General features: G+C 34.7%; 1 protein-coding gene across 1 annotated transcript in view; it reads left to right on the top strand.

The window, feature by feature from the left end:
- Nucleotides 1-13,270, top strand: part of DNAAF4 (dynein axonemal assembly factor 4) — a 56,825-nt gene that overhangs the window by 18,989 nt on the left and 24,566 nt on the right. The window contains exon 4 of the mRNA XM_004779221.3: nt 5,755-5,986. Within this exon, the coding sequence (XP_004779278.1) occupies nt 5,755-5,986 (232 nt within the window). The remainder of the gene's footprint in view (nt 1-5,754; nt 5,987-13,270) is intronic.

The raw sequence follows: 13,270 nt of genomic DNA, 5'->3' as shown, positions 1-13,270 counted from the left end.
TATCCCCCCTTCCCTCAGACTGCCATTTTCCTTTCTGTTTCTATGAATTTGACTACTTTAGACACCTCATGGAATTGAAATCATACCATATATGTCCTTTCATGACTGGCTTATTTCACTAAGAGAATATCTTCAAGTTTATTACATCATAGCATATGTCAGAATTTTCTTCCATATGAAGGCTGAATAATGGTCTATTAACATGTATATGCCACATTTTGTTTATCTATTTGTATTGTGTTTTATACTTTTGCACGTATTCCTTCTTGCGGATCTTCATTCCTTCTTGTGGATCTGAGTTAGTATCTGGTGCCATTTCCTTTCAGCCTGAAGAACTTTCTTTAGTATATCTTAAGGGCAGGTCTGCTAACAACAGCTTTATTTAACTTAGAATATGTTTATTTCATCTTCATTTATGAAGAGTGGTTTTGTTGGACATAGAATTCATAGTTTATATGTTTTTTTTCCGGTCCGTGCTTTGAACACAGGGTTTGACTGTCTTCTGTCCTCCATCATTTTTAATGAGGAATTAATCTTATTTGTATTGTCATTTCCCGTACATGATGAATCCTCCTTATCTTGCTGCTTTCAAGATTTTCCTCTTTGTTTGGCTTTTATATTAACTTAGCAGTTTTACTAAGTTGTATCTAGGTGTATCTCTTCATGTTTTTACTTTGGGTTTCTCGAACTTCTTAGAGCTATGGGTTAATGTTTTCATCAAATTTGAGAAATTTTTCACCAATTATTTTCTGAAACATTGTTCGTTGAAAATTATACATTTTAGTTAACAGATTATAACAATTCTGGGTTCTGTTTTATTTATATTTGTTTGTTAGCTTATTTATTGAAGGCTGTTTATTTTTTAGAAGGTTGCCTGTGCTTTAATTGTGAAGTCAGTCTAGTCTCCTTTGTGGTAGGAGCCAGTCTTCACCCTTCCTTGGCTTCATTTTTTTTTTAATGATTTTATTTTTTTTTTAAGATTTTATTTATTTATCTGACAGAGAGAGATCACAAGTAGGCAGAGAGGCAGGCAGAGAGAGAGGAGGAAACAGGCTCCCTGCTGAGCAGAGAGCCCGATGCGGGACTCGATCCCAGGACCCTGAGATCATGACCTGAGCCAAAGGCAGCGGCTTAACCCACTGAGCCACCCAGGCGCCCTTAATGATTTTATTTTTAAGTAATTTTTTAGTATTAAGTATTTTAAGTATTTTTAAGTAACCTCTACACCCAAAGTGGGGCTCAAACTCACAGCCCTGAGACCAAGAGTCACACATTTTACTGACTGAGCCATCCAGGTGCCCGCCATGGTTTCATTTGTCTCCCCAAAAATACTTAGCTTTCTGTTTAGCCAGAGTTGTATGGTAAGCTTATCATAGACCTTCTACGGTTTTCTTATTTACGTGATCTTTCTGTTAATTTTCTGACTAGTCAGACATTCACTTTAACCAGGACTTCAGCTTCAGACTCCAACTTCAAATTTTCTCTTTTCATTCCCAAAAAAGTCTATCACTTTTATCCACCAAAAACATGGGTTTTCATCTCCCCCCACCCTGAAATGAGTGCACCCTTTTTGCCAACAAAGCTATTAGGTTCTTTTTGCTAGTTTCATGTGGACAGAACTGCCATTCTCATTATTTAGGCTGACATTGGGTTGTTGGGAGCAACCACAGGCAGAAGGACACAACATCCCACTGTTCTTACCTGTATCTTTAGCATTTATTCTAGAACAAGCACTTCTCAATTTGCAGGCTGACTTTGCTTAGTTTCTAGTGCTCTGAAATGGTTCTTTTTGATAGATTTGTCCAGCTTTATACTTGATATTTGTGTATGGAAATTGCCAACCCCTTCATCCCTCTATAAAACTTGTACATTTTTTTTACAGGTGAATTTTACATTTACTTACAAGCTTCCTAAGAGGTTCTCTTGGTATTTTGACTAGATCTATATTGACTTTATAAGTTAATTTTCAGAATATCAATATATTTACATTAATATAATATATTACATGTAATCCTCCTGGAACATGACATTTATCTCCATTTATTTGGACTTAGCCCTCAACAAAATTATTGTTATTATTCATATTTTTTTAGAGAGACAGAGAGTATGCATTCAAGTGGCAGGAGGGGCAAAGGGAGAGGGAGAGAGGGGATCTTAAGCAGACTCCACACCCCATACCACTCAGTCTCATGACCCTGATCATGACCTGAACCGAAATCAAGAGCTGGACGCTTAACCAACTGAACTACCCAAGTGTCCCCTCAGCAAAATTATTTAACATACATCTAGGACTTACTCATATTTTGTTAAGCTTATTCTTAGCATTTTGAATTTTTTTTAATCAATTACTAATGAAATGATTTTTTTCATTGTATTTTTCTGTGTATTGCCAATTTGTAGAAGGGTTAGTTTTTATGAATTCATGTAAAGTTGATCTTTTATATGATTGCCTTGCTGAACTTACTTTTCTAATAGTTCTGTTTGTCAGTTTGTTATTTCAGTTCTTTTACGTAATCTACCATATTATTTGCAAATAATGACAATTTTATTTACTTACAATCTATATTCATAGTTTTATATTTATTTTTAAATAGATGTATCTTAGATATATTATTTTTAAATAGATATATTCATATGTATAATTTTTAAATATACATGAAATTTACATTTATTTAAAAAATTCTGTTATATAGGTTATGATCTCTAGGAAAGTGACAAAATATTAAACATAGTGGCTTTAGTGACTTTGTTAGAAATATTTCTAGTGCTTCACCATGAAGTGTGACATTGTAGGAGTCCTTTTATTTTTTATTTATTTATTTATTTTAAAGATTTTATTTATTTATTTGACAGAGATTACAAGTAGGCAGAGAGAGAGGAGGAAGCAGGGAGCCTGCTGTGAGATCATGACCTGAGCTGAAGGCAGAGGCTTTAACCCACTGAGCCACCCAGGTGCCCCATGTAGGAGTCCTTTTATTAAGCTAAAATTTTTCTTTTATTCCTAGTATCAACTGATGTTTTGGCAGTACTAAGCTCATATGTTTTTCTCTTTGACTTCCTAATATTGTAAATAAGAAATGTGCTATTTGATCCAGATGTATTATAATTTTAATATTTCCCTTGGTTCAGTTTGCTAATATTTTATTTATGATTTGTACATGTAATTCATAATAGAGATTGGCTTATAAAGAACATGGACTTAATGAAGCAGACATTCATTCCAAATTAAAAGAAGATTTCCCCTTTTAAGGAATCTGGTTTAGGGCCTGTTCTTATCCTCCTATTATTTACATTTACTGTCTATATTAAAATAATAATTCACACTTAATGGCATCCTTCTTGTTTTTAGTAGCACAGAGTTCTTAAAATCCAGTTTCTTCATGTGATGATTATTTTTCCAGCTTTCTGAGTTTTTCTGTTACTGTACAGTCCTCCTTTAAAAAGTGCTATGTTTCTTATATTGTATTTTTTTAATAAAAGAATTTCAAGGATTAATATTTATCTTTCTCCTTGACATAGTTAGTCTTTTTCCTTTTATAATGAATTTTGTGGTATTCTTTATTTTTTTCTCTTCATTCTAGTCTCTCTGTCACCTATTCAGTGAAGCCTTTTTTAGTCCCTCCTCTTCCTTTTTAGCCTCTGAAGGATTAAACCTTTTTTGTTTCTTATTTGGCTTAGTATAAATTGTGTGTGTGTTTAGTTTTCTTAATTACATCTTTACTAGAATATCATAATTTTCCTGTTACTTTTTGGTATAAGGACAGTCTCATTTTTGATAATTAAGACTTAGTGTTACACATTTTTAAAAGCTTTTCAAAATTCACTGCCTTTGTAGGGATTATGAGGGACTGAGGGTGTTCTGACTCTACATACTTTTCCCTTCTTCCATCTGTTGGGGCAGAGAGGAAGCAGGAAAAAAGCAAACATATCATTAAACTGGGTGAAGTTGTCATCTTCTTTTAGGTTGTGGCTGCCTCTGGCTAACACTGACAGGTCATCATGCCCTGTCGTCAGGCAATTAAAGTCTGGTTCATTGCCACAGATTCTTCTGGCCCAACCTATTGGCAGCTCACTGGCAACTCTCTGAACTTAGAATATGTAAAAGTTACTTTTGTGCTTAGTTTTGGCCTTATGTGCAATTCTGGGACTATAGGAAACTCCTGTTCAGTAATCTGTGAGGCTTATTTTAAAGTCAGTGTTCCACAGTCCAATTGGAAAATAACAAACACTCTTCCAGAACAGGGTATTAGGTCATGCAGATATTATAGAACAGCTCTTTTTTTTTTTTTAAGGTTTTATTTATTTATTTGACAGAGATCACAAGTAGGCTGAGAGGCAGGCAGAGAGAGAGAGGGAAACAGGCTCCCTGCTGAGAGGGAAGCAGGCTCCAATGTGGAGCTCAATCCCAGGACCATGGGACCATGGGACCATGACCCAGGCTGAAGGCAGAGGCTTTAATCCACTGAGCTACTCAGGCACCCCCACAGAACACTTCTTTAGTGCAGTTTCATACCTATGTTTATTTTGTATCCTGAAGTAATTCAGATCTAGGAAACTTCATCCCAATGTATTATTCTAGAGCTGTGCCAAATGTACTATTTAAATGTAAATTAATTTAAATTTACATCAATGAAACTCAAAAGAAATTTAGCTTTTCAGTCACATCAGCAACATTTTAAGTTCTTAATTAGCCATATGTGGTGAGTGGCTGCTGTGTTGAATAGCACAAAGCATTGCCGTCACTGAGAAAAGTTCTGTTAGACACTGCTTCTCCAGAGGATAGAGGTGAGAATATTTTTGTTACCACAGGAAAGTCAGATACGTAGAGTCAATCATATACACCAACCAGTTGCTCTTTCACAGGGTTTTTTCCTTGCCAATAATGAAGGAAGTTTGTGAAAGGGAGAAAAAGTTAGCACACACCTGTACAATGTACTGCTTCCAAATTCATCTGATAACTAGCTTTTCTTGTGGAAGCTTCAAATAACTGCCATTGCAAATGCAGTTGGCAGCAGCATTCAAAGTTCAAACCCACCAGAGACATACTTACTAGTTTATTCTTCCCATTTCCTTTCTTACTATTCCCTCATTCCTTAAGGTGAAGATTGGCGCAACTTCAGTCCCAAGACAAGAGAACACTGGCATAAGTAGAAAGGCAAATGTGGGAGCGCCTGGGTGGCTCAGTGGGTTAAAGCATCTGCCTTCGGCACAGGTCATGATCCCAGGGTCCTGGGATTGAGCCCCGCGTCTGGCGCTCTGTTCAGCCCCGTCTCTCTGTGCCTGCTTCTCTGCCCACTTGTGATTTCTTGTCAAATAAGTAAATAAAATCTAAAAAAAGAAAGAAAGGCAAATGTGTGTGCATGTAAATTTTGGGAGAACTTTGATTTTTAGAAAATGTTTTTTTTAACCAAGCCTTTAGATATCATTTAATTGAATGCGTGCCCCCATTTTACATGTGAGTAAACTGAGGCTAGAGAAAATGATTGCTCAAGATTTTATTAATCATTAATATTAATCATTATTAATAATTAATTATAATTTATTAATAATTTACTAATAAGTAAATCTGGAACTAAAACCTGTATTCCATACTAAATCATTTACCATTCCCATTTTAAGTTTTTATTCACTACTACTACTGCTACAGATACAATGAGTTTAGAGGTAAGACTAATTAATTATTATAATAAATTTCTTATTTTTAAAATGTTACTTTTTGCATGTTTCAAGGTTTTATAATTGTAATTTTTATAGATTGAAGAAGAGGAGAGGAAAAAAATAGAAGATATGAAAGAAAATGAACGACTAAAAGCAACTAAAGAGTTGGAAGCCTGGAAAGAATGTCAAAGAAAAGCTGAAGAACAAAAAACAATTCAGAGAGAAGAGAAATTCTGTGAACAAGGAAAGCAAGTTGGAGAAGAGAGAAACAAATTAAAACATAAAAGCCTTACTAGAATTGCAGCATCTAGAAATCTTGCCACAAAAGGTACAATGATTTCTTTGTATTTTCCGGGAAAGTGAGTCCATTACTTTTTTTTCCGTAATCTATTTATAATATTAGGTCATTATTTTGGTATATTGAGAATAAGTACTATAGTATAGAGGGTAAGATGAAAGATTTATTTCTTCTTTTAGGAAGTAGTGACATTTTCAAGAGAGAGTGAGCAATGATTCAGATACCAGGGTCCTGAGATCGAGCCCAACGTCTGGCTCCTTGCTCATAGGAGCTTACTTCTCCATCTACCTGCCGCTCCCCCTGCTTGTGCTCTCATTCTCTCTCTCTCTCTCTCTGACAAATAAATAAAATATTTTTTAAAAAAGACATTTTCCTCATATGATTGAGGAACATGAATACTATTACACAAATTTAGTTGTAAGCAAATAGTGGCTTATCTGGCCTTTGATCCTGATGTGTTCAGAAATAGGTGAAAGCACATATTTCTTTATTGAAAGCTAAGAGTTTGATTTTATCTGAATTTAGAATAGTAAATTTTGTTTTGGGAATAGTTAGCATCTTTAGTAATGGAATATTTTGTTGTAAAATCACTTATATAATAATAATAATTAATAATTATTGGGTGATTTCCATATGCCAGGCCATTATATTGGTTGTATCATGCAGTTGTCACAACACCACTTTGGGATAAGTCCTGCTATTCTTATTTTAGTGGAAATAGGTGTTCAGAAAAGATAAAAACTACCCAATAAGTAAACCTGTGGGATTTGAACCCACATCTTTGAAACCTATGCGCTAGGCTTTATTACTGTACTCTAGGTCTTCTCTACTGTAAGCTCTCAAGTTCTAGTGTGTTGGAAAGTCAATAAATGAACTTGTGAGTTAGGAACCACGATTATCCCCATTTTCCAGGTGAGGAAAGGCACAGAGAGTCTTACTAGCCCAAAGTAACACTGCTAATAAATGGCAGAGTCAGAATTTGGACGTGGGTGATCAGGCTTTAGAGTAGGTGACCACCACTGTGTTATACTGCTACACAGGTAAGATAGGCAGATTAACCATGTTCATTATCTAATTCATAACATATCTTAGCTGACTGTTTGTATTAGGGAGATGTTTTCACTGAGAAATTTGTTAGGAGAAAAAGTACACAAAATGTATAATCCTGGTTTGGAAAAGTATTACCTTTTAAATGTTTGTTATTGAGCATCTCAAAGCCTTACAGTAATTTTCAAGAATGAATCGGTTTATGCTTAACCAAAGTATTACTAATTATGAAGTAGCAAAACTTCAGAAGTTTTAATTACAGTCCCCTAATATAACACATCCCACTAATTTTGTCTCTTAATGTGAAGCTAGGCGTCAGGCTATGGCATGATTACTTTGCAGGGCAGAGGAATTAAATGTGCTGTGGGCTTCATACTCTTCTGGACCTAGAACTTAAATATTGAGTGGTGTCATTTTGATGAAAGCTGCTTAATATTTTATATTAAGGTGATTTAACAAGCAAAAAATTTTGATAAGATTTTATGTGATTTTAAAAATCAACTTAAATGTTTGGAGTTTGGATTATTATACTCTTATTTTTTGCCACATCAATAAGTAAGACTCAATGTATAATAAGAGTATATGTAATGTACTAGATAAGCCACTTTTATATACACTATTATAATAATATAATAGCTAAGCCACTTTCTATATACAGAATGCAAATGGTGTGGCAGGTGCTGCAGATTTCCTTCTCTCCCTTTCTTTTTTACTAACAGAATCATGGTTTCAGGGAAGGGACAGAAGAAATGTGTTCAGCTAAAAACCTTGCCTTTTAGAAATTTAAATACCAATTGGATATTAGAAGAAATTAAAGAATAATTATATTTTTTCCCTTGAGATGTGATAACCTAATTGTAGTTAGTTTAGAAAGCCCTTATCACATAGAGAAACCTACTGAGATATTTATGGGTGAAAGTATAATATTTGATGTCTGAGATTCTCTTCAAAATAATATGGTATGTGAAAGTAGATAAAAATAAAGATGAAGTGATATGGGCCAGGAGTTGATAATAGAAGGCAGGTTATGAATGCATGACAGTTAATTATTCTATTATGCCTAATTTTATATATGTTTGAAATTTTTTATTATAAAAAAATAGGCAACACACTGAAAAAGCGCTTTATCTTGGAACACTGAAAAAATAAAATAAAATAAAAAAAAAATAAATAAAAAAAGCACACATTGAGATTTTTACAACGTCATTTTAAATTAGTAAAACAAAACAAAACCAAGCAAATCTCACTTCCCCAAACTCTTGTATAACTAGATGTAACCAGGTGACAAATTTTGAGGAAATGCAAGAAGAAATCTGCTAAAGATTTATAGAAAAGTATTACTCCTTACTGCTTGCTTCTCCTTTCCTTTTCCTACTTAAGATGAAGGTCAGTGCAAAAAATTCATTAGCTATTTTAAAACCACAACGAGGCAAGACATACCCTAAGAATGGTGGAATAGGGGAGAAGAAAGAGCTTGGGACATTAATGACATTGGAAAGATGGTACCTCTGCATTGAATCACCTTTTTTCAAGTTTGTTAAGTGAGAAAATAAACCCATCCTTGGTTAAACAACTATAGTCATGTTTCCACATAGCCTAGAGAATTTTTGACTGATAGAAATGGATAATGGAATTCAAGGTTGGTTTAGCATTTGAAAATCATTCCATGTAATAACTGTACTAACAGAGTAAAGGAAAAAACATATGACCATTTCTCTATTGCAGAAGGCATTTGATAAAACCCAACATCCATTTATGAAAATAATTTCTCAACAAATTAGGAATAGAAAGGTACTTTCTTACTCTGGTGAGTAAGAGTGTACAAAAAATGTATAGTAAGCTTCATATTTATTGATGAATACTTTGCCTTGCCCTGTAGTTCCAGGAGTAGGCAAGTATGTCCACTTTCACTGTTTTAATTCAACATTATGCTGGAAGTCCTAACCATTACATTAAGACAAGAAGAAATGAGAGGCATAAAGATTAGACAGGAAGAAGTAAAACTGTATTTATTTATAGATGACATGATTGTATATTTCCTGATAGGGATTTCCTGAGAAATCTGAAGGATAACTGCTAGAACTAATAACTGAATTTAGCAAAGTCTCATAATATAAGGCTATAAAAGTCACTTAAAATTTTATCAGCAGCAAAGAACTGGAAAATTAAACTTTAATTAATTTGTAGTAGCACTAAAAGAGAAAAAACGTAGGAATTAATTTAACAAAAGAAATGAAAGACCATATCACTGAAAACTATCAAAAAACTGCTGAAAGATGTTTTAAAGTCCTAAATAAATGTAGTGATACAACATGTTCCTGAGTTGGAAAACTAAATATTGTTAGGATGTCTATTCTTAAATTGATCTGTTGATTCAATGTAAATCCATTAGAAATTCTGGTAAGCTTTTTGTAGAAATTGACAAGTTGATCCTAAAATTTATATGAGAGTGTGAATGACCAAGGATAGTCAAAGGAACTTTTATTTATTTTTTTTAAATTTTTAAAAGATTTTATTTATTTATTTGACAGAGAGTACAAGTAGGCAGAGAGGCAGACAGAGAGAGAGGAAGGGAAGCAGTCTCCCTGCTGAGCAGAGAGCCTGCCCAATGTGGGACTCCATCCCAGACCCCCGAGACCATGACCTGAGCCGAAGGCAGTGGCTTAACCCACTGAGCCACCCAGGCGCCCCTCAAAGGGGCTCACACTGCCTCATTTGAAGACTTAGCATCAAGCTACCATAATCAAGACAAGATGGAATTGGTGAAAGGACAAGGATAAGTTCAAAACAACAGAGTACAGGGACCAGAAATGAATCTATGCAAGTATGGTTCGGTGATTTTAATGAAAGGTAACAAGGTAATTCAATGGGGGAAAGGAACAGGTCAGGATATATTTATGGAAACAAGTGAAAGTAGACTCTTGCCTCACTACACAATGAGACAGTTATGTACATATGTACATAATACATATGTAAGAAGACAATCCAGTAAACAATTGGATGGAAGATATGAATGCTCTTGTTGCAGTGGAAGACATGAACAACCAACAGACACATAAGATGATGTTCAATGTTATTCGTTAGTAGGGAAATTAAAACCACAGTGAGATACAGTCCATAGTACATATGCATTAAAATGACTAAAACTGGATGCCTGGGTGGCTCAGCCAGTTAAGCGTCTGCCTTCAGCTCAGGTCATGATTTGAGGGTCCTGGGTTCAAGTCCCACATCAGGCTCCTTGCTCAGCTGGGTGCCTGCTTCTCCCTCTTCTCTGCTGCTCATCCTACTTGTGCTCTTTCTCTCTCACAAATAGATAATTAAAACCTTTGAAAAAATAAAATGATAAAACAGAAAACTAAAGATCATCAGCACAATTGTTGTTGAGGATATGCTGCAAGTATACACTGATAGCAGAAATGTAAAATGGTACAACGACTTTGCAAGAGTGTTTGGCTCTTCTCTTGAAATTTGAGTATGCACTTATCATATAACTCAGTCTTTCTTGTCTTCAGTATTTATACATGAGAGATGTATTCACCTAAAGACTTGTATTCAAATATTCATGGCAACCTCATTTGTAATAGTGAGTAACTGGAAATGATGTTCATCACTAGATGAGTGAATAAACAAATTCTCATAGATTCATAAAGTGAAATATTACTCTGCAACAGAAATTCTAGAAAATACCGACCATTTTATAATGACTGAGAGTATATCAATTGTTATCTGGGGCCAGAAATAAAAGGAAGGGACTATAGGGGACTCTTAGAAGTGATAGAAATTTTCCATTTTCATTATGATTATAATTTCATGGGTACACACATCTATCAGAACTCATTGAATTAATGTACTTTAAAATGAGTACAGTTTATTTTTTTTTAAAGATTTATTTAAGAGAGAGAGCGCAAGCACATGCATGTATGGGAGTGCTGGGGGAGGGGCAGGGAGGAAGAGGAAGAAAATCTCAGGTAGACTCCCTACTGAGTATGGAGCCCAACATGGGGCTTTATCACATGACCCTGAGATCATGACCTGAGTGGAAACAGAGTTGGACATCTAACTAACTGAGGCACCCAGGTGCCCCATTTTATTTCATGTACATTTTATTGTACATGAATTATTTCTTTGTTAAACTGAATAAAGTTTATTGGGAATACTTTTAGGCAGAACAGCATCAAAATGCATATAATATCTTCAGGTTCTTATTATTCCACAGTTAATGCTTAAGGCCAGCCGTAATGAAGCCGATTTTGAAGGTCCTGGCCCTTGTACTATTGTGTATATTTATAGGAGACTGGGAAAGAGGAATCATTGAGCATCTAATTAATTAAGTATAGGGTCTTCTGTATCTTGTTAGAAATTCAGTTACTAGTACCAGCCTATTCTGTTGAAGTACTTTTGACTTGCTTACGAAGCTACTAAAAGCATGGTAGATGGATAAATGAAATTTTAGGCCATGTGGATTTGTCCTTCTTCAGCTTGGAAGAACTAGGTACTCCTAAAGGTAGGGGCAAATGTAAGTCTGGAAAAAAAGAAAAAGGATGGATTGAAAGTGTGTAAATAGAGTTTCACTACCAGATTTCCAGATCATGACAGAAGATCGAGGGTTTACTTTCTGCATATTTGAAGACTACAGATTCTGCTCTGAAAATTGATAGAGCGAAAGTCAACATTGTGTAAATCTAAATACTGGTCCGAGGGATCTCTTCCAGCCCTCCTCTACCCTTAGCTCTTGCATATATGCATTCACAAGCCCAGTGCACCTGGGGTGCAGATTAGAGAATTCTTCCATAGGGAAACTAATGAGTGTAGGATGAAAAAATCCTGACATCTGTAATGGCCCAGATGGTTTTCCCTGCTGAAGCTTACCAGTCAACAGATTTCAGATTTATGTACATAGAACTTCAGTCAGAATTTTTATACTTTTATAGGAGGAGATAGGCAAGATATAGAAACTTCGAACAACCAAGTAATAGAAGAACAGAAGAAAACTTAATTGTAACATGTCTTCAGAAAGATGAAGACATATTTAAGACATATTTGAATAATTTAAGACATTTAATCATTTAAGACGTATTTTAATCATTAAGAACAAGAGGCTATAGTAAGGAATATTAAGAGAATAAAACAGTTTGGAAATTTAAAATGCAATAAAAATTATAAATTTAATCAAATGGTTGGAATATGGTTTCTAAGTTTTTCAGAAAGCAGAAAAAAGGGACAAAAAAATTTAAAATAGAAAAGATTAAATAATCAGAGTATCCATCCTGGATGTTCAACATTCAATAGGGGTATAAGAAAGAGGGTGGGAGAGACAGAAGAGAGGACATAATATTTTTAATGTTGCAAAACTTCTGAAAACTTAAATGAATTTCCACATTGAAAGAGTCTATCATGTCCAGCACGGCAGATTTTATAGTATTCATGCCAAAAACACATGAAATTTCAGACACTTTATATTTTATTCTTTCTCTTTTTTAGAGAGAACAAGAGCACATGAGCCGGGGGTGGGGCAGAGGGAGAGAGAGAATCTTAAGTAGGCTCCACACCCCCCTCAGAGCCTTATGTGAGGCTCGATCTCATAATGCTGAGATCATGACCTGAGCCAAAAATCAAGAGTTGGATGCTTAACTGACTGAGCTATGCAAGCTTCCCTCAGCACACTTTTGGCAGAGATCAAGAAAGTTCCCAGAGAAGAGAAACAGATCATGCACAAAGGACTGGGAATGTTAGCATCTGTCCTCTTAACCTCAGCACTGGAATCCTGAAACATGGGTCAGTGCCTTCAAAATTCTGAGTGAAAATAATTTTCAGTGTGAAATTCTATACCCAGCTTAATAATCAAGTGTGAAGCAGAATACAGACTTTTCAGATATGCAAAGTCTTAACAATATTTATGGCTCAGTATGCTGGGAATTATACCTTTTTTCTTTTTTTATTCTTCAAAATAATTTAGTTCGCTATGAAATATCTGGTGTTCAAAGGTTTAGTTAAACTACCCCTAAAATGCCTGGGCATGGAGTATTTTATAGAGGTACATTAGTTTCTTTAGGTTTTCTCTGCTCTTTGTCCAACTTGTTTTCATTAATTTTGGAATATTTTAATACATGCATGTTAAGTTAAATTTTTTTGTCTTAGAGTATGTTAATACATTCACAAGTCTTAGAATCTTGTGTTTTTGTTGTTGTTTAGTTGCAAATATTTTGTAACTCATCATCATTTTTTCCCTTGGCCCTTGAATTTGTAGGGTTTTTTTTTTTTTTTGGT

The sequence above is a fragment of the Mustela putorius genome, unplaced genomic scaffold (genome assembly GCF_011764305.1).
Source record: "Mustela putorius furo isolate JIRA1106 unplaced genomic scaffold, ASM1176430v1.1 tig00000660_pilon_pilon_pilon, whole genome shotgun sequence".
NCBI classification, from domain to species: Eukaryota; Metazoa; Chordata; class Mammalia; order Carnivora; family Mustelidae; genus Mustela; species Mustela putorius.
Note: the sequence above shows the minus strand (reverse complement) of the source record. Positions and strands in the feature narration are given on the sequence as shown.